The 21,770-nt window shown below is 44.6% G+C and overlaps 1 protein-coding gene across 1 annotated transcript in view; it reads right to left on the minus strand.

The window, feature by feature from the left end:
- Positions 1 to 18,044, minus strand: part of Glp2r (glucagon like peptide 2 receptor) — a 67,742-nt gene extending 49,698 nt beyond the window's left edge. Inside the window, exons 1-4 of the mRNA XM_033762727.1 lie at positions 17,856 to 18,044; positions 12,161 to 12,248; positions 10,026 to 10,130; positions 5,131 to 5,252 (exon numbers count right to left, since the gene is read on the minus strand). Coding sequence (XP_033618618.1) covers positions 5,131 to 5,252; positions 10,026 to 10,130; positions 12,161 to 12,248; positions 17,856 to 18,044 — 504 coding nt within the window. The remainder of the gene's footprint in view (positions 1 to 5,130; positions 5,253 to 10,025; positions 10,131 to 12,160; positions 12,249 to 17,855) is intronic.
- Between the last annotated feature and the right edge of the window lie 3,726 nt (positions 18,045 to 21,770).

Here is a 21,770-nt window from a genome sequence, read left to right on the forward strand (position 1 = left end):
TTTTTTTTTTTTTTTTTTTTTTTTTTTAAGTATTTGAATTCTTGGAAACATGGCTATTTGCAGAGGGCAATACCTTTGTCCTCACTTTTCTAAAAGAGAGAAATCTTTACTTCCTGTCTGTGCAAATCCTCTCAAGGTCTTGTTTTACTGTTCCTATTCACTGGCTCAGTGTGGTGCCTCAGTGGACCGAGGCCTGGCACACACCTTTGCACAGTTGATTCTCAATCTTGGCAGTTTATGAGGATCACCTGGGGAACTTAGCACCCGTACTGATGCCAAAACCCTCTTAATCTGTTTTTTGTTGGTACCAGGGATCAAACTCTGGACTTCATGCTTGCAAAGCAGGCAGCAGAACCACTGAGCTAAATCCAGCCCACCTCTGAATTTGTAAAACCTTCTATCAGCATTTATTAAGTGGCTACTTTATGTAAATAGTACTGTGTCCCAGTACTAGGCAAGGAGTTTAGGGGTGGTGTTTAAGTATGACTATCACTTTGTGATTGTTCTTAAACCGTTCATAATCCAGGAAGGAAGATAAGAAAACGAAGTTTTCTTAACTCAAGGCATGCGATTAGCATAACCATTGTGCCACTGCACAAGTCAAGCCAGTTCCTGAGATAAACCATATCCAATCCATCTACAGGTGTCACTTGGATCCCTTTAAGAGGTGTGACCTGTCATATAATAAAGCTGTGTAAGGAGCACAGATTTCTGCCATAAGACCAAATAATAAGGTTTAAAAGATGTGGGGGATCTGTGGAAAGGCCTTTCACATCTGATGGGAAGACAGTATAGACTTAAGAAGATGTCAGCTCCCAGTCAGCCTCTCAGGAAGTAAGTTACAACCACAGAAGCCCCCCCACTAAATTAGGGTGAGACAATTAATTAGGTGGTGCAGTACCTCAAACCTGAGAAAGATCAGCACCCTCCAAAAGGCATGGACTTGGGCTCAATGTCTTGGCAAGAGTGGAAAAACTGCCACAATGGCCCCGCAGGTGTTGTTGTACTAGTTTGCCTGTGCTCACTGGTCAATTTGTAGTGAGCTGGTCGGAAAATACATTATTGGAAATTAAACTATGTAAATTTACAATGAAATAAACTATATCAAAATAAAAATAACAAATGCTCAAAACTCATCATTTTCCAATTAGCTTTCTACATGTCTACAGCCAGTGAATACTGTGTTACCGGGGGAAAACACTATCTGATGGTGAACACTGTGTCTCCCTTCCCTACTCTGCATGTAGTGACATCATATTGACAACTCGAAATTAGCCCACTGGGAGTATTTACACCACAGGAGTTGGCAAGCATTACAAACTAGAGCCCCTTTTTTCCCAGAAGTAGAGGAGGGGGCTGGTTGTTAAACATTTACCACCACAGCCACACAACTGGCATTGATAACCAAACCCAACAAACCTCTGGTCTATAGGAAACCATGTCCCCTGCAATGGAAATCCCTGTTTTCTTGAGACAGTTTCTTCCTTAGTGTGAAAATTTTAGTTTTTTGTCTTAGCCATGGCAAGGCATAACCGACCATTACATTTACCAATAGTTTTGTGTCAAGCTAGAATATAGTAAATATTTCAAACGTACAGCAAATTTGAAAAAAATTATTAACTAGAACTTGCATATGCATCACTCAGATTCTAAAATTAAACTTTATTCAGTCCATCGTCTCTGTGGAGATTTTTAAATTACTTACACATGCTATATATAATTGGTATACTATTTAGAGAACATGGTATAGTGGATGATCTAATAGATTAGTACTGTGGTTCTAATATGAAATATGTCAACAGTACTTGATTTAAACTTTGAGGGGAACTTAAAACAATATTAACACATTTAAGAAAATTTAAGGCTAAATATGTAAACTCTTTTTTTTTGTACTGGAGAATCAAACTCAGGACCTTGTGTTTTTGAGGCAGGCGTGGTGCCTCTATGCTAAATCCTTTGGTCTCACTATGTAATCTTTTGAAAGACCTTTTCTTTTTTTGGTACTTGGGATTGAACTCAGGACCTTGCACTTGCAAGGCAGGCAGCAGAACCACTAAGCTAAGTCCCCAGCCCCTCAGTATGCAATCTTAATATATTCAGTGAACTAGAATTACATGAGAACTAAAAAAGATTTGCTTGTTAGAGCATATATTTAAGATATTTAAAACACTTAAAGCATCTGATATCTTAAATGTGCTGATGAAGCCCAAAATGTAAAATGGTATTTAAATAACTAGTGCATAGTGGCAACAAAAATTAATTAAAGACATCCTTGAAAATATTAAAACTTGCTAGATTTATAAATAGAACAATAAATACTGTAAGTTAATCTTAATAGCTTCACAGAAAACCAGGTTTTTGATTTTTGAAAGTGAAATGAAAAATTACATTAAAAAAAGCAGCCAAGAAGGCAGCACAAAGAAGCCACTGTCATAGACCTCCAAATTTACATTAATAGATTATTCACAGCCTTAGGCATAGACAAGAGAGAGGCCAGGAAGAGAGAAAATCAAGGAAGACACTCTAAAAAGAAATGCAATAATGATAACTTTTATACCTAATTGGCACCAATACATGAATTAATCACTCCTAATTAATTGCCCCTTCAAGCCTCACAACTAGATTTGGACAACAACTATGGTTTGGAAGTGTTCCACTAAGGCCCATGCATTAAAGGCTTGGTTGCCAACCTGTGGAGCTACTGGGAAATGGTGTGCCTTTAAGAAGTGGAGCCTATTGGGAGGAAGTTAGGTCATGAAAGCGTGCCCTCTGACCATTTGCTTCCTGGCTGCCATGAGGTAAGCAGTTTCCTTTACTACATGGTCAAACATAATGCACTGCCTTGCCTCACATCTAAAAGCAATGGAGTCAAGTAGTCATGGACTGAAACTTCTGAAACTGTGAGTCAAAATAAACCTTCCATCTTTACAAGTTGTTTATCTCAGATATCTATTATAGTAATGGAAAGCTGACTAACAAAGAAGCCGTACAAAGACAGCTTTATCAACCCCATGCTAAGCATGCCAGGATACAGATAGGTGCTCAGATCACACAGACAGTGTTTCTGAAACTGAACTCCTTGGCTTCTCCTGTCCCAAACTTTCAACTATTAAAACACATGTAGAGTTGGTGGGAGAGTAATAAAATGATATAGGAAACAAAATCCAATTATAAAGTTAGCCACAACTAAAGGTGTCGGGGAGAAGGGTGCTTTACAGGCTCATGTAGGGATAGGAATTATGCAGGAAAACATCTAGAAATGAAGGGGCAAATCTTCTTCCTGTATTCCCCACCTCAGTGAGGTGCATTTCAAATCTCCTCAGAGGTTCAGTCCAGAAACCTGACCTTGGTGCTCTCGACTCTACTCTCTCAGGCCCTCCAGCACCTGGTCCTACCATCTCTATCCTTGGAAACTTGCAAACCAACCCTCCTCCTTCTTTCCATTCCACTGGTGTTCTCCTCACATCTGGGCTGAGTTTACAGAGATGGATTCTGCCTGGCTACTCTGCCTCCTGCCTCCAGCCTGGCAGCCCCAGCCTCCTCCAACTTGCCAGAGAATCCTCTCGACACCTACATTGAGTTATGTTCCTTCCCCACTTGCAAAGTCTGAATCCTTCAAAGACGCAGGAGTCCTTCCTCATCTCACCTCTCCTGAGGTCTCTACCTCCACCTGTATCCTCCTGAATTCTACCTCATCTGCACCGCAGCTCTCCAAGTTGCCTCTTCGAAGGAGACATTGACCTGAAACCTGAATGATGAAGAGGTGCCAGCCTCAGGGGAGCTTGGAAACATGTGCCAGGCATGGAGAACAGCAAGTACAGAAGCTAAGACCAACCTGGAGACTGACTTCCCTTAGGGTTTGGCATCTCACCCTAGTAATGGATACCCTCTCATTCTTTGCACCTGGGTGTGTATTTTTCCTTCCGCCAAGAGGCCTTGCTCTCATTCTTCCCAAGACCATCTCTTTCTCACCCTTCAGAGTTCAGCTTGGTCAGCCTTCTCTGCCCCCCGTCAGCATCAGTGTCCCCCTCTTCTGTGACCCTGAGCATCCTATACTTCTGTCCCATCAGCTATTTTTCTCTCGATGGTCTATGAGACTCTAAGCTTCCTAAGGTTGGTATCCACATCTCAGTCACTGTTCTCAGTGCCTAGCGAAAAACCTTTGCACATAGCAGGTGCTTCATTAATATTTGTGGCCTGAATGTTTGAAAACAAGGTGTGGCCCTAGACATCTGGTTCCCAGACACCTCCTCTTCTGCCTTTGAGAGAGAGAGTGGGTAGGATTTTCATGAGTAGGAAGAAGAACAGGAGCCCAGCAAACAAGTAGGGAAGACCTGGGCCTGAGGGGACTGCAAGATAGGATCCTGGACTGAAAACACATGGAGAGAAGTCTGAAGCATGGATCTGTTGCTCATCCCAGCTGCCAGAATGATTTGCTGAGCCCTGACTAATGCTGGATCCTGACGAGGGGGCAGTAACTCCTACTCAGAGCTGGCTGACTACATGTCAAATTTTCTTCTAATAAATTTATGTCTGTTGACTCTCTAAATGCTCACAATGATCACATGCAACAAATAAAATCCCTTTGGGATGGATGAGGAAGCAGAGGCGCCGAAAAGTGAAGAAATTTGTGCCAAGTTCTTAGCCAAGAAGTGAAGAATTTGAATACATGGTCTGAATAAGTGGCCTTCTTGACCCCACTCTCTGTGTTGTGCTGCCCTCTTTGAGGCATGCAGGCCCCTCATGACCACTGGATCTACATTCTGGTGAGAGGACTAGATAACAAATAAGAAATCGCCTGAGAGTTTCAAGGAGTAACAGGTGTCATAAAGGAACTACATCAGGGCTGTTGTAGAAAGTGACTCTGGGGGCCATTATGGATGGAGTTGCCGTGGAGATCTCTCCTTGAGGAGACATTTGAGTTGAATTCGAATAATGAGAAAGAGTTGGCCACAGAGGAGCCTGGGGCACCTATTGCTGCTGTGCATGACCGTGGACTTCCTTAGCTGAGCTTGGGGCACATGTGCTGGAAAGCATCTCTTCGTAAGACCCCTAAAGCTAGCTGGCCTCCTGGCTGCCCTGGAGGAGGGTGGCCTTGGCCCTGGACACCTTATCACCAGGCAGACTCACGTTTTGTTTGAAGCTGTGGTTCTCGGCGCATTCGGAGTCATCCTGCCAAATATCTGTGGTGTTCTCTAGTATCTGCCAAGTCCCCCGAGCCAGGCAGTGTCTGTAGGCCCTTCCTGAGCTCTCTGAAAGTAAACAAAGCTCTAGAGGAAAGGTCAGAACATACAGCCTGTTCCCCCAGCATGCTGGAAAGCCCTTGCCCTGGATGTAGAGCTGTGGAAAATCCCATGGAAAAGAGATTTTGATTTCCCCCTGTGAGGGCTCATTAGCATCCCAGCTGTTTATTTGGGATGGAAAGGAAAACACAGAAGCCTCTAGATTTCATAACAAACCAAGATCCACCAATGTCTGCCGTGTTTACCTCGTCTCGGAGTTAGAACAGCCCCTGGTGACTAAGAATGTTATAACTCAAGTAGGGCACAGCCCAGATAGAGACCAACCTGGACTCTGATGCCTACTCAGAATGGGACATCTCTTCCTCATGCCCAAAAAGCCACACCAGCCACCGAGAAGGCAATGAGCACAGAGTAGATTAACCCCGGGCAGAAGCTTCATATGCCAACTACCAGTGAGTTGGTATCCTGGGTCCAGGCTCCCCGTCTCTGAGCCTGCCAGTTTCTGAGCCCCTGGCTTTGGGGCGGTAATTGTGCCACCCTCCGTGATTTGAGAGAGATTGGATAGGAGAGTGGGTGTGCAGATGCTGGGTGAGTCACCTTGCTGGGCCGAGTGCTGCTGGGACTCAGGCACATCTGCCCAGGAGCCCCTCCCTGAATGTCTTCCTCCCTGGAGAACCAGGGTCTGGTTTTGCAAATAAGAAACAGAAAGTCGCTGGAATTTCCTAGTCCAGATCCTACACATCATAGAAAAACAGCAGCTATATGCTCAGTTCATCGATGGGTATTTCCATAATGCATTCACCTGCCTATCAAGTGAACAGCTTCACTAGGGTTCCTAACTGACATCTCAAATGCTATGCATCAAACCGAACTCACCATTTTCTTTTCAAAATCTGCTCTACCTACATGGTTTCCTGTCTCCATGGGTGGGAACCCACTCTGCCAACACTGCACTTAAATCCAAATATTGAGGATTTAGTGCAGAAAAAACAACTCATACATTAGCAGTCTTTGTCTCAAAAGAAAAACAAATAACACACTTGCTGTAGGTTCACCACCACTGCCTCAGAGTCACCCTTGCCTTCTCTCTGTCTCTGCATCCCTCACCTGCTCTATTAGCTGATCATCTCCGCTTCCAAATATACCCAGAATCTGACCACTGCGCTTCACCTCCTGCGTCTCTCCACCTTGGAACCAACCTCTCTCCACTGGACTATTGCAAACTCTCCCGCTGGTCTTCCCCTCTCATCTGTGGGTAGCCCAGCAGCTGATGGGCTGGAATGGGTGTCAGTGGTACCATGCCAAGCTTCTGCTCAGAATTTCCAGAGACATGAGAACAAATCAGTGTCCTTTTATGACCTTCCACAAAGCCACGTAAGATCTGGCCCTAAATTCTCTGCATAACCATCCTTTGCTTCTCTTCCTCTTCACTCCAGCAATGTTCACCTCCTTCTTTCTTTGGAACAGACCAGGTGTGCTCCCCTCTTAGGGCCTCTGCACTGATACATGTTCTGTCCTTCCCCATAGGCTAAAACCTTTATCTCCCTTAAGCCTTCAGTAAAACACCACCTAGTCATGGAAGTCTTCCCCAACTACCCAATTTATGATTTCAACTCACTCCCCCAAACCTCAATCCTCCTATCCCTTCCTACTGCTCCATCTTGTTTAAAAATATACCACATCTATACTTATGTATGATAGCTATTAATTATTGTTGCTCTCTTGCTAGAATATGCATCCCACAAGAGAGGAAATCATTCTGTTTTAGTCACTAATACAATCCAAGTACTGAAAAATAATACTTGGCACGCTGTAGGTGTTTGAAAAATATTTATTGTAGGCCCTGTTTGGCGGCACTCACCTGTAATTCCAGCACTCAGGAGGCTGAGGCAGAAAGATTGCTGTGCTTTTAAAGCCAAGCTGGCCTATGTCCTGAGTTCAAGGCCAGCCTGAACTACATAGAGAGACCCTGTCTTAAAAAATTATTGAATGAATGAATGGCAGTAATGTCATTGACCCTTGTTGCCTCTGTGCCAATACAAATGCTTCGTGCTGAGGATGCTAAGAGGAAAAGGTACAACTTGAATTCTAGCCAGAAGAGTGCAAATAAAAAGGCCATAAACTGCTTTAAATGCCAAGACAGAGACATACAGGCATGGAAGAGGCCTCGGAAAGGCAGAGGTTCATTGGGTTATGGGGATGAGCTGAAGAAATATTCTAGAAGGACAAAAGGTTTGAAGTGAGAATTGAAGTTTATAGGCCAAAAAAGTGTGGGAGGCAGCCTGGACAAAAGAGTGAGCACAAGAACTTCGTGGCAATGGCTGGGCAGTTGGAGTTGTTCATTCGGCTGGGGTGGAAATAAAGGAGAGAAAGGAGAGAGTGCTAGACTGGTTAGCAAGGCCAGGGACAGAAGGTCACACATGCCATTCGTAAGCATTGCGATGGGGACCAACACAATCCGATTGGCATTTTAGAAAGCTTCGCAGAGGGTGGTTAGAAAGTACCAGATCTGAGGCTGGGGACAACGATGAGACAAGGAAGCAGCACAAAGGGTGCAGGTGAGCTCCCACCAGAGTATCAGCAGGGGACAAGAAAGAGAGGGGAGCCAGAGGACCCAGCTACCAAGTGGATGAGGGGTGAGTCCTAGTGGGACAGGTGGTTTGCCTGACTGTTCCCGAGTTGGAGAACAGACGAGGAGAGTTTGTTCCCTCTTCTCCATTTCCCACTTCCCTCTGTCCTTCAGTTTCTACTCCTTCTGATGACAAGTCCTGACCATCCTGCCTCCCATGTTTTTCTTTAATCTTTTTTCCCTTTCTCTCCAACCTCTCACCTCTGCCTGAATGCAAACCCTTGTCATCTCTTTTTCTAGACAGGAACGTACCTTCCTGAATCCCCTCCTTTTCTGCAGGCTGCATGCTGTCAATACGGCCCTCCCGAACTTCAAAGCATTTATGTGCGTCTCATGCCCTCGCACCTGCCTGGCTCTGTGTCACTTTCCACTGCAGCGGGACCCTGAGTGTAACACACAGCTTCCTTCCCGGTCGGTCCCCACCTTGGTGGCCAGGCATGGATGCCAATGAAGCACACAAACATCATCTGACTCTCTGCCTTCTCAAAGAATGTTCGATGTTCGTTCTTTTGACTGTTATCTCAAATCATTATTCTGCATTTTTAATACAAAAAATAGTGAGTGGGAAGGTTACTTCCCACCTTTAGCATATCACATTCCTTTTAGTACAATTCAGAAGCCCAGAATTCATTTTTAAAGAAAGCCTTTAACTGTACTTTGTCGTACACTTAGACTTTGGACCACTTTTTTCTCCTATATGGAATAGACCTGTACTTTTAGCTCCTGGGCAGAAACAGTAGAAGTTGAAGCTGGGAGCTGGGAGCCTATTCCATGTTCCATTGAGGAATCTGTGGACATGTGGGGCCTCAATGACCTGAAGGAATCCACAGGTCTCAATCTTGAACTCAGCTTCAGCACACACTGACAAAATACCCACAAAGTGGTAGAATCTCTATGTTCCTTCTCATTTGTTCCTCAAAATAAACTTGACCCTTAGCTATTATTCATTTCACCTTACATAAAAGGTAAACACAGCTTAGGAAGCCCCAGAATATGCTCCAAGTTTCAAAGTGTAAACTACAGGCACTGACTCCCATGCCTAGCGCTCTTTCCACTTCTGCAAGCTGGCTCATACAGGGGCTGTTTGTTTGAGTCATTTAGACCCCTCTGATCCACCAAGTTCTCTAGTACCTTCTCTCTTCTCGTCTATGGAACCTCACAACTCACACCTTCTGGTTCATTCAAGCTGGGTTTCATTGGAAGACAGTCCCACAAAATATGTCACTAACTCTCCCACACAGAAATGTCTCTTCTCTTCCTCCTTCTTCTCCTCTTCTTCCTCTTCCTTCTCCTCCTCCTTCCTCTTTTTTCTCTCCCCCTCTCTCTGTCATCCCCAATTATAGAAATGATTCATAGATTCACATCTCTTCATAGATATGAAATATTTTTGGGTTGAGATTAAATATAAGATTTTAAGATGCTATCATTTTACCTTTTCAGAAACTCCTCCCCACCTTGTTTGACCTGGAGCTTCATATCTGCTTATGTTTCTTGAGAAGGGGTTTAGCTACCTTTATATTTTCCCATAGTCTTTGGTCAGAGACAACAGAATTCTAACCTGGAATTGCTTCTCTCCCCTTCAAGAATAAAATGACCAAGAGGTCAGGCTTCTGTGGTAGGTGGAGGTGGAATATTATCCTAGGTCTCTAAGTAATAGTATTCACTTCCTTTAATCATGATTAAAGCAAGTACAGTTCCTAAACTCTTCATCTAAGCCCCTGTGGGGCTTACAAACACTAATTCAATGGCATCTCCTTCCACAGCTGATACAAGGGGAGGTTCAAAGACCTTTTCCCCAATAGAACAAACCCCAAATTCAAAACTGCCTGATAGTCTCACACCATCACCTCTTTATTCTGTTATGAATGTAGCAATTCTTAACCCTCAGCGTAGCCAGATTCCATGACACTCAAGCTTATACTTTACAGTCTTCCAGGTAAAAAAGAGCTACTGTATAAATGGAATACACGGAATATAAACATTACAGGCGACAAGAGACTATTGAATGCCTAGATGGAGACCGCGGTGGCCAAGAGGACTTGGGAAATATACTTGGATGGAGACCTTTCTCTAAATAGCTCAAGGCTGCTTTACCCAGGAGGAAGGGGCTTTGGAAAGAAACTTTCAGAAGTTGGTAAAATAAAACTCATTACCTTCATTCCACCAAGGCAAGTATGAAGGGCAGGGAACAGAGACATTTCCAGGAGAAGAGTGAGGCCAGCACACATACCGATCAAACGTTCCATTACAAAATATACCTGTGGAGGGAAGAGGGGCCAGAGTGACCATTACTGTACAAGAGGGGGTCTGCTAATAGAATCAGGGGGAACAGGAGCCCAGACCACACCTTCCGCCATTGAAGGTTTGTGTAACCTCTGCAGAGACTTGCATGTACCTGCCTCTCTCTAGATGGCCAAGAATGAAGAATGATTTTGAAGCACAGGAATGTTCAGTGCAGCCCAAAATACTGTGCCTTTGTTTATCCAACTTGATGTTCAGTCGGTTAATGCAATGTACACATCATGCTGATTTTGTTTATTTTACATGAGCTGAACTCTCACCAAAACTCAGGGTAGGAGAACATGAGTAGGCCCCACCAGCACATTCTTATGTTGCATAATTAATCAAATAATTGCCAAACCTTTACTAGTTAGTCCCAGAACACAACAACCCTAAAATGTGCACAATGGCCAGTGGATAGAAGGGGAAGTGTGGAGTCCAGGTTCTTAGTCACATGTGTACAACACAAGGTCTATGTAGTCGTGCCTCTCCATTCCACTACGAATGCAGTGATGATTAGGAGAATTTGTACCATCATAGCTAAGGGATGGTTTATAGCTCAGTGTTGGGGAATTGGAAGCTATAAACTTAGAACTCCCCTTGGCAGGCCTCACAAAGTGAAATGGAGGCATTTTAATCTGTGTCTCAAACTTCCATATTGCAAGCTCCCAGATTACTATAAACCAAGCATCATCCTCTCTATTCCCTCCACCCTCAGCCTTTTCCTATTAAGCTAAAAGTCTGGGGCTTCTCAAGTGGAGCAGCCAGGTTACTGCACTGTAGATGTGCCAGGTCACGAGCTGGCTTGTGCCCTTTGTCCACCCGGATGCCAGTGTTAGCACCTGGTCTGTGTGAGGTGGTGCTCCCATGGCGTGCCACTCACAGGACGGCCACAGGTAAAGACAAACCGCCCTACTTTGCCCGTAGAAGTAGTACTCTCTGAAATGAGATGGGCTCTTGTAGCCACTATCAGGACTTGATTGCCATCTGTCTGGGCCAAAAGGGTTTTTAGAAGGAGCTTGGAAGGCCCTGTCTTGGGCCAAGAAAGGAAAGGAGAAATGATATTCTCTGAAGGCTCCAGGCTTCTCAGATGATCTGAAATGACCCAGGAGCCCAAGGAGTGACACGGCCTTCATCCACAGTCATCAGCGCTCAGAGACAAGGCAGAGGCACTTGCTTCTTCTCTGTCTCTCTTTGTTTTTGTGTGTGAGACAAGGCCTTGTTTTGTAGTTCAGGCTGGCCTTGAACTCACAAAGATCCCCCTGCCTCAGCCTCCTGAATACATGCACCACCACACACAGATTTCTTTTCTTCTTCTTAAAGTTACATATGGATTCACCCAGTGCTAGCATACAGACAGGTGAGGCTGCAGACTGAGCAAACTAATACAGATTTGCTAGAATGCACTAAAGTCTAAACCTTGTGGAAACTTGAAAAAGAGAAATATTATTCCTTAGATACAACTAAGACCCTGGGAAATGGGGAGCACTTCCCCCTAAAATTCACCTAATAGCTTCCTAGTCACTTTAAAATAGTTCCACAGGTGAGATGACTCACAGGCAGTGAGTATGCTGCGGGAGGTGGCTCTTATCAAAGAAGGCTACACCCACATATGTCTCATCTTACATTATTTTATAGTGAGAAGTGGAGGTGGGGGTCTGTCTTTTCTTCCCATGAACCTAGGTAGACCCGTGTAACTCTCACCAATAGAACACGGCAGAAATGATGTCGTGTAACTTCTTGGGCCAGGTCCTAAGAGGCAGCCTGGCCTCGGGTGAGGCTAGCCCTCCCTGCAGAAACCAGCCACCATGCTGCGAGGAAGCCCACTCCACTTGAGCGGCCATGTAGAAATGTTCTGGCCACCAGTCGCTGCTTGACTCTCAGCTTCAAGGTGATATCGACCAAAAGACATGGCTGTGCATAAGCTTTCAGGTAACTTCATTGTTTTAAGTCACTAACTTTGGGGCAACTTGTTAAACAGCCATCAGTAACTACTACATGTATTTACCAGAAGGTTCCTTGAGTAAATCTCGCAGACACTTCTCCTTGTACTGAGCCCACTTCCGAGTTGTCTCCTCAAGCAGAGATCCTGTAACCTGAGCAGACAAAAGCATAGTCACCTCCAGTGAGCTACAAGCCCAGATGTTGCCTTGTTATCTCACACCGTGATCCTCAAACCACTTCCCATGGGACCATTCTCAATGGGCCGCACTGAGAAACGATTGCTTCGACATCCCACATGCTATTATAAAAATGCACACACATTTCACATTTGCTCCATAATTCACTCACTTGGTTTTGACACAAATATGAAAATTTTCTTCAAAATCTTTATGTGAGGTTGACACTGCAAGAGGATGCAACACATTCACCTCAAATCTGCCCACCTTCCACACCAGTGGTTGCACATTTCTAAGACTATGCAGACCCCAAAGAGAGAAGCATGGCTCTAAGTGGGGTTCGCTAACCCGGCTGAGCAAGGCCCACACTCTCTGATTGCCTGTGTGCCCATAGTCAAAGCCACAGAGTTCACAGACTCTTTGCTGCCATACTGAAGCCCTGTGCTTTTCTTTTTCGTGGCATTGACTTTTCCATCCCAAGGAACCTTGGAAAAACAGCCCACACTTTTGGGGTTGTTTGGGTAATTGAGTTGCCTAACAATTTCTCATTGAATATCTGCGCCACTTCTTTTGCTTTTAAACAGGGTCTTTTCCTTCCACTGTTCAGTTGACTAATTTTTTTGGTGGGCCCATTTCGTAGTGGGCCTTGTGTTGAGGAGGAATTACAGAAATACAAAGAAGAATGTGTCTCCTGTCCTAAAAAGCATATAGAGGTTACTAAAGATAAAGCAATTAGACAATCAGCTAGGATACAAGGTCCAAGACCATTCTACCCCATGTCCCTACTGTTCCTTGCCTATTTGGCCCTGTCCTTGGCTTTCAGTTTTGTCTCCTCTCACAATTCAAATGCTTCTTGGGCCAGGTAGATGACCCAAAAGAATACGGTAAGGCAGATGTAACCATAAATAGTAGAATAATTTATTGTAACCCTATCAGACACGGTCTACCTAAATGTATCCAAATTTAATTACATAGACACACACACACACACACACACACACACAGTCCCCACTGCAAAAATATACCCCATCTATGAGTCCAAGAGGTGACCTGCTTTTGGCTCACAATTAGTCAGACCCACTCTCTCCCTCCTCTGCCTAGCACAGCTGCCCTTCCAGCACTGTGGCAGTCCCAATGGAGTCTGGGGGTGGCTCATACAATCAATTTTTTGAAGACGAGCTCATGTGGTCATCACTGTTTCCCTACATCTATCAGCTCATGAGACCCTTACTGTTACAGTAATTTTTCCAAAATTCTTCTAAGTCAATAGACATATCTACAGTTCTATTTATTAAGAAGGATGGGTCCAAACAGCTAATAAATATTTATGTCTTAACAACTGAGTGCCTGTTGGGTATTGCACAACTTCTCAAACTTTAGAATCAAATTGGAAACCACCACCATTTCCTGCTCCACACTGGTTTTTGTTTTGGTGAGTACTTGTTTTTTTAATCACAGCACCTACAGAAAACTCAGTTTTTTCAGATGCCACATCATCAAAAAGAATGAAGTACAACCTAATATTAAACCATGACTACTTGTGAGCTAGCACTTTGTACGGTGTCTGGCAAATGTTAAGTATCCCTGTGTTTCCTCAATTAAAATATCTAGTGAAAAATACCCCTGTGAATTCAAAGTGGTCCCTCATCTTAGCATGCAGTTTGGGAAATAGAGAAGAGCCAATAAGGGGTAACGGTGATGCTATAACAATTGGCATTTATCCCTTAGTTTAAATTTGCAATGTGCTTTAAATCTCTGCTAATAATCCTTCTCTGAGTTATGGCTCAAGAGGCAACAAGCAAGTTTATTACCATATTGTTTAAAGAAATAAACATCCTAATGGGACAGTACCTGACTCATATTATTACAAAATCAGCATATAGTTTAAAAACCAAACAATAAGTTTCCAAAATCTTCCAAAGTTATCAAAGTATGCCTCTTTCTTGCACAAAGTGCTAATTACGTCCTCAGGGACCTCACTGGACCCACCCAAAGAAGAGACAATAAAATCAGTCCAGAACCATCATTTCCCTAAACCCTTGCTCTATGCCATAATTTATGGCTATGGTCAAAAAGCAGAAAAAGAAGCTAAGCTAAAATCTACTGAATTTGGTCAGCTTAGGAGAGCTGGACAAGCTCAGTCTGTCTTCCTAGGTACTTGAAGGAGCATCCAAGTTCCAGCAAAATTCCAAAAGTAAGGAGGAAAGATCTGTGGGTGGAGCTTTTTTCTAAATGGAAAACTTTAGCCTGGCCTTGATTCATCTTTTCTTTGCAACCAATATCCACAACTAACTTGGCTGAGAAGGGACTAAGAACAAGGGAGAAGATCCTGTTGACTCTTTAAATAAATCTTTCTTTGGTAGGGAAAGAATATGCTTTACTGTAGGTAAAAGAGAAATCAGATACCATAAGGGGGACAAAGTGGGATCATAACCTTGTTACTCAGAAATTACCATCTACTTCCCAATGCTTCTCTGCGCATGTGTGCAGTGAGTGCACACACACACACGCACACACACACACACACACACACACACGCACTCATTTTACTTTTTTGTTGTTTTATTCTTTTTTTGTTTTTGTTTTTGTTTTGTTTTGTTTTTAGATAGGGTCTCACTATGTAGTTCAGACTGCTCTGGAACTCAACTCTGTAGCCCAGGCTGGTCTCTAACTTGAAGCAATCCTCCTGCCTCAGTCTCCCGAGTGCTGGGATTACAGGCATGTGCCACCATGCCCGGCTCTTTTTTTCTGTTTTATTCTAACCAAATGGGAAATTATACTGTTTTGTAGCCTTTTATTTTTCACTCAGGTATATTTCTATTTAATATATTTCTATTTAATAAAACACACTCTTACAGCTACATAATATTCAATGGATGAATGTGATCTGATTTAGTTTTTAAATCCTCCAGCATTGAACATCCAAGTTTTCCAATATAAAGGATGCTGTGCTGAAAATTCTCACAGTTAAATGTTTGAAAGCAGAGGTGAAAGTGTACTTCCATGGTAGGGTCTTTGCCTAGCACACATGAGGTCCTGAGTTCAATCTGGAAGGAAGAAAGATTGGAAGGAAAGAAGGGATAAACACTAGGTTCTTATCTTCTTAGGAGAAATTCTTTGAATTGGAATTTCTGGGTCATAGCGAATATAGATTTTTAAAGGTTTTTGATAATGCACTGCCATACAGTTTATCCTCACCAAAAGCTGTTTTTTTTTTCTTATTTCAAACTATAACCCTTTTACACTCCCACTGGGAATGTATAACATCCACTTCTCCAAGAGCCTTCAAAAGTTTATGTTTTTGGTTTGCCAAAGCCACTGCTAAATAACGTAAATGAGTTGAATGGGTGTGTACAGAGTTAGCGCTATTTTCTTGCTTGTATTTAGAAACTAAACTACCCCTGAGAATTTCTCATTAAGTGAATTTTATGAAGACTTCCTGCCAGCAAACACGCCATAGTCATTTATACTCCAGGCAGGGACAGCATCTACGAGCAAACTTCTTCATGAATGTCTACGCAAAGCCTGGTAACATAAACATCTGGAGAAAGAATGTGAGGTTGAAGATGGAGAACCAAGCGTGGGGGTCATCGAAGTTACAGACACACACTGGAGGGACAGACAGTGCCAGGAGCTCTGTGCACACAGACTGGGTGGCAGGGGCAGGTGTATAACTGGTTATGGAAATACCAGCGCCAAAAGAGCCAAGGTGGGGCTTCATCGGCTTTGTAAGCCAGCCTGAAGCACTGCAGATGCTGCTGATGTTATGTATAAATAGTCCATGTCAACAGTTCCCCAAGAGTGCTAAGAAGACAAAACGCAGGACTTCACCCTCCAAGGAGACAAAACGGCTCCCCCGATCGCGAGCTATATAATGAAAGACAGTCTGAAGCACATTTCTCCATCTACAAAATGGGTTTGGCGATAATACTGTTCTCAGAAGCTTGCTGTGAGCACTGAGCCAATCATGTGGGAGGATCCATTGGATTCCTTGAGCGCTGTGGCAGTCCTTGGCATGTGGCAAGTAATCCAGACAGGCTTGGAGATGGAAGGTGAGAAAACCAGTCAGTTCACTGGACACATATTCATGTGCTTATAGGAGATTTTCAGAGAATGGGAGCCAGAGCAAGAGTTTTGTATCAACTCTTCCAGAATCAACTTCACCACTAACGATGGCAGACCGGTGCCCAGAGGCAGACCAGGGCCACTGCCCCTCATGGATGTTCAGGTCACATAGCATGAGGATGTCACCATGGCAAGAATTCCATGAAGTCATGGGTTGCCACAAGGGCTTGAAGGCAACATGTGGGAGAATATGGATGCAGAGAATTCATTAGCAGTCTTCTGCCCCTCTTGTTCTGAGCTAGCATCAAAGAAGCCTGATCAAGGCACATTTATGAGATCTGGCACCACAGTCCTCACTCTGTGAGGCAGAGAAGATTTCAAATTCCAAGGCTGCCAACAGGGACTAGTCCTGCCCAAGGAACAAAGCGGCAGACAGCCACTCCTGTGGGTACATTCTTAATCAAACAAGCGGAGCTGTGGTTCCTTATCATCATAGCCACCTATAAGAATGGGGCCTTAAAAAGGAAAAAGCTGAAGATCTAATCTTCTTGGACAAGAAAGAGACAATTACCAGGAAGCCCAATTGTAGAGGCACTAACTGTATTATAATACATCCTGAAAGGCCCGAACGCTCACTCCGTAGCCTTGGCATTTATCAACACAGTAAAGTGTCGCTTGACCTCCCTCGACTCACTTTCCTCGTCTGTAAAACGGGGTCAGCAAGACAGGGTTGCTGACAGCACGAGTTCCAGGCAGGTGTTAGTGTGTTCATGTTATTGGTGTGTTTCGTTACTCAAAAGTACAAACTAAATTTTATACTACCAACTCATATTTACATTGTGAGCCTATGTTTATTGCTTTAAATTTTATATAAATGAATGGTAGAAGAAAGTGTAGAAAAATAAGTCCCCAAATGTGAACAAGGGTGATCTCTGTTCACCACAATTGGTAGTTTATACTTCCTTAGATTTTATAGGTCCTTTAAAATATTGAGCATTGAGTATTTTTATAATAAGTAGAAATAAAAGGAGGGAGGGACAGAGGAAGGGAGGGAGGAAGAGAGGAAGGAAGAAATGAAGGAAGGAAGGAAGGAAGGAAGGATGGGAGAAACGGAGGGAAACCAAGAGAACGAAAGTGCAGAAAATAATTCCTTTGGCTTGACAGAATGCTAAAGGCATAGAAGAAGATACAGGTAGCAATTAAAATGCTGTTCAGAGTTTACACAGACATAGGAAAATGCTTACAATATGATATAAAGGGAAAACCAGGATACAAAACAGTTTACGCTTCATCATTTCAGCTGTGTGGGAAAAAAAATGCACAGAAAAAGGATCTAAGCAAATTATGCCAAATATTAACAGTGATTGCCCCTGGACATTAGGGCTGTGGTCGATCATTATTTCCCTAATACCATTTTCTGTTTTCCAAATTGCTTACCAGGAGCTGAAATTGTTTGTATAATCAGAAAGTAACTGACAACATTAATGATAAGAATAAAGAATAAATAATTTCTCTTACTTGCTTGATGGAAGCCAGCAGCACCAGAGCGAAGAAGGGCCTGCCCGGGCCCCAGAGCAAGCGTGTCCTATGGGAGCAGAGAGGGCCGGCCCCCCGAGAAGCAGGGATGTCCATACACAGCGCCCAGACCCTGGGCCAGGGTCTCTTGCTGCCTGCCCTGGGCTCTGGCTGGCACAAATGGGACCTCATCCCCCTGGGCACTTTCACAAGTGCAGGCATAGCCCTCCAACGCTCTGAGATGGGCCACAGGCGGCTGCGTCCTGCATTCCTCTTCTTCCAGAGAGGAAGTGTTTGCACAAATCTTCTGCACGCTGCCAGGAGCCTCTGAAGCGGTCTAAGAAGAACTAGTGAGTCTCCCTGTTTCTCATCCCCCGCTGCCCCCCCCAGAAGCAGGGAGATTTTTCCTAGACTTTCCCCAACTCCCTGAGACTTTCTCAGCAGGCCCAGAAGAAATAGCAAGGCAGCCAGCGGGACCTGCTTGAGGGTTTTGCTCGGTGCACAGAGCAGGGATGAGACCCGCTGGAGTTCAGGCCACCCAGGAACAGCTGGTGGAGAGAGCAGAACCTTGAGCCAGGTGGGAAACAGTCTTTGACAGGGGATGCAATTGCTTTCTTAGGCATGAAGTTGGTCCAAGATGGGCTGAGACTAGCCACAGAGGCAGGGCCACTTCTGAGCCCTGGTTATACAAAGAAAATAGCAGGGGCAGTTACTCAGTATTTCCTAAAACCCAATCAGAGATTCGGGTTCTCTCTGCACAATAGCAGAACGAGGCATTGACAAAGCCAGCACTCAGCCCTCTCGATGCCCACTCGTGCTGAGCACAGCATTGTGTTCGGCAGACAGTGTCCCTCAGCCCACCTGGAGGTCCTTTCATGGAATTCATGACCCATCAGTTAATAACCAACACACCCACCACCCTTCTCATCCCAGTTCACATTTGCAAAATCTTTACATCCACTATCCCACTTCATTCATCCACACAAGAACTCTCCGAGGGTGCAATGAATTCTCCATTTGATAGCTGAGAAATATTGGGGTTCACAGAGGTGATTTTGCTTGCACAAAGACCACGCAGCAAGTAAATGGCAGGGCCCAGATAGCTAGACCTTCTGAACAGTCACTGAGCACTGCTCTTTGAGAAGGTGCAGTTTCCTCCGCATAGCTCCTATTATCTAGGAGCCTCATCCCTTGTCCCTAAAAGGCTCTGCTCTCCCCCACCTCTCCCTGGCCAGCTTTCAGCATCCTTTTCCAGCCTTCCAAACTGGAGGCACTGGATGGCATTCTGCTGGGATAAAGCCCAACAATGAGTCAGGAACGACGTGCTTCCAGAGTTCCTCCTCCTCTCTCTTCTTTTATTCTTTCCTCCTCTTCTTCCCTTTTCCCTCTTTTTTTCCAGTTAAGTCAAACCATAGCTCATCTTGTGAGCTTATCTTATGAAATGAATTCATAATAGTTGGGAAACAACAGGTGAGCACTACTTAATAGAAATCCCTAAGAAATCTCCAAAATCCCACACGGTAAGATTTTTAAACCTTGGCAGTAAAATGCTCATGCTGAACAAAGAGCTCCGAAATAGGCTTTTATGATGATATGACCTCTGAAATCAATGTGGTCACAGCTTTGGTGCCACAGAGAGCAGTGACAAGGAGGAAGGCAGTGATGGCTCCAGTCTGCTCGAGCTGGCTGTAAAATGATTCTATAACTGCATATCAAAGGTAATTCTCCATGTTTCGAGCTGGTAAGAAAAATGCCTGCTCTGGCTGAATATTCTATCACCTTTCTTCGAACTTTTTCTCAAAAAAAAGACAAAAAAACCAAACGTGTTTTCTGAAGGGACAGAGGCTGGGTCCACTCATGAATTTCCCACTTGTTGGATGGATGAATGCCATCTCGTGATAAGCCGTGGTAAAACTGATTTCCCTGGGACAGCAGCCAACCACAACAAAAATGTACCAGTTTGTAAGGCTGCAAAAAGCATGGAGCACAAGTCCTCAGGTTTCCCCAACAGGAAAGCTGTCAGGTCACTGCTCTCTTCTCCTCCCTGGCAGGCAGAGAGGTCCTCAATTATATCTGGGGGTCTTCAGGAGCTAACAGGAAATCAAGAACTTGTGTGTTTCAGATGTGATGCAGACTTTTCTGCCCTCACTCCATTATTTCCAGACCTTAGGCTTATTAACTTCTTGAATAGTTTTTCTTTGCTTTTTTCTGCCCTCACTCCATTATTTCCAGACCTTAGGCTTATTAACTTCTTGAATAGTTTTTCTTTTTGCTTTTTTCTTTTTTTTTTTTTTTTGCTTTTCCTGGAGTTTCTAATTGCCTTTTCTTTTCTCAGCCTCCTAGCTTTTTAAAAATGTCTGTGGACTAAGTTAAAGGCAATATGAATGAAACATCACCCCTGAGGCAGCCTTGAAGGGGCAGTGCCCAGTCCTACCCTCCCATATATCCAAAGAGCTCCTTAGCACCACCTACATCACTGCTCCTGTCAGTGGCCCCTTTGGGGAGGGCATGAGTGAAGGTGTAGAGGGCTCTGCCTGCCGGTTTTTGAGGTCCCAGGATGGTGCTGAACTCTGCACCCAAGCAGAGTCCATATCACTCTCCCACATGTGCAGAACACATAACCGTGAGGGACCCTGCATCTCTCAGAGTCCCTGGAACAGGCAGCCATCCTCTGTGGTCTCTTCCTCTGTAGGTCTGGGCCTAAGGAGTCCTCAGGATTCCTTATTTTTAGAATCCACCGCTGAAACCCCTGGTCAACACCAAAGGGAGGGATGGGGCTGACAGGCACATGAACAGTCTCGGGCCTTTAGTCAAGGCAGGAGGATTTCAAGTTTGAGCCTAGCCTGGGCAACTTAGTGAGACCATGCCTCAAAATAAAAGATAAAAAGGTCTAAGGAGGTAGCTCAGGGGTGGAGTGCTTGCCTGATATGTGGGAACCACAACAGCATATACACAAGAGGAAAAAACATCTCAAAGCATTCCACGCTATCCAAACAGTGGAAGCAACCCAAGTGCCCATAGATAGAAAAATGGATAAACAAAATGTGATACAATAAACATAATGGAATATTGTTCTGCCTTCAGGAGAGTGTGTGCAACACGCTAGCTGATGGTGAAATTTGAGGGCATGATGCTGCATGAAATAAGCCAGACACAAAAAGACCACTGCTATGCGATTTCGCTTCTGTGAAGTCTCTATAATAATTAAATTTAGAGAGACAGAAAGTGGAGGTTGCCAGGGGTTGAAGGTTTGTTGTCTAATGGGGACAGAGTGTCAGTTTTACAAGGAAAAAAAGAGTTCTGGAGATGAAAGGTGGTGATGGCTGTACAGCGACATGGACATACTCAGGGGATGGAACCGGACTGGACACTTGAAAATAGCTAAAATAGGCCAGTTGTATGTTATATATATTTTACCACAAATTTAAAGAATAAATCAGTGCCCTGCATGGACTCCAACCTGGGGAGGACTGAAAGGCCAACACTGCGGCCAGGAACGTGCCTGGCCTTGTGGCTCTTCCCATCTCAGGCCCCTGTGTTGGCGTGGACACTGGCACTGGGGTGTGAGGAGTCTAAGGCAGGATGGCAGATGGCAGGGCTGAGGGGCGGAAGTGATGAGCGGGGAGGAGCAGCTCCACAGCTCCTCCTGCTGCTGAGCACCTCATTCAGCCACGGGCAGGGCCAGGCGCCCGAGGCTGACCCTTCTCCCCACCTGCCTGCTCCTCCCCATCTCACTCACTGGCCCAAGCAGCAGCCACTGCTGTGAGGGCACGCAGCACACACCGAGCCTCTGTTCTGGGACTCGCTGGCAGGGCCGGACTGCATTCACCTGAGCTGGGCCAGTGGCCAGTGGCAGCGGTCAGCGTCAGGGTGGTAAGAGCCAGGCTGCCCTGTACATTGGGGAGACTGGGGAGGACA

Source organism: Fukomys damarensis, unplaced genomic scaffold (assembly GCF_012274545.1).
Source record: "Fukomys damarensis isolate Sample0158 unplaced genomic scaffold, DMR_v1.0_HiC HiC_scaffold_13, whole genome shotgun sequence".
NCBI lineage: Eukaryota > Metazoa > Chordata > Mammalia > Rodentia > Bathyergidae > Fukomys > Fukomys damarensis.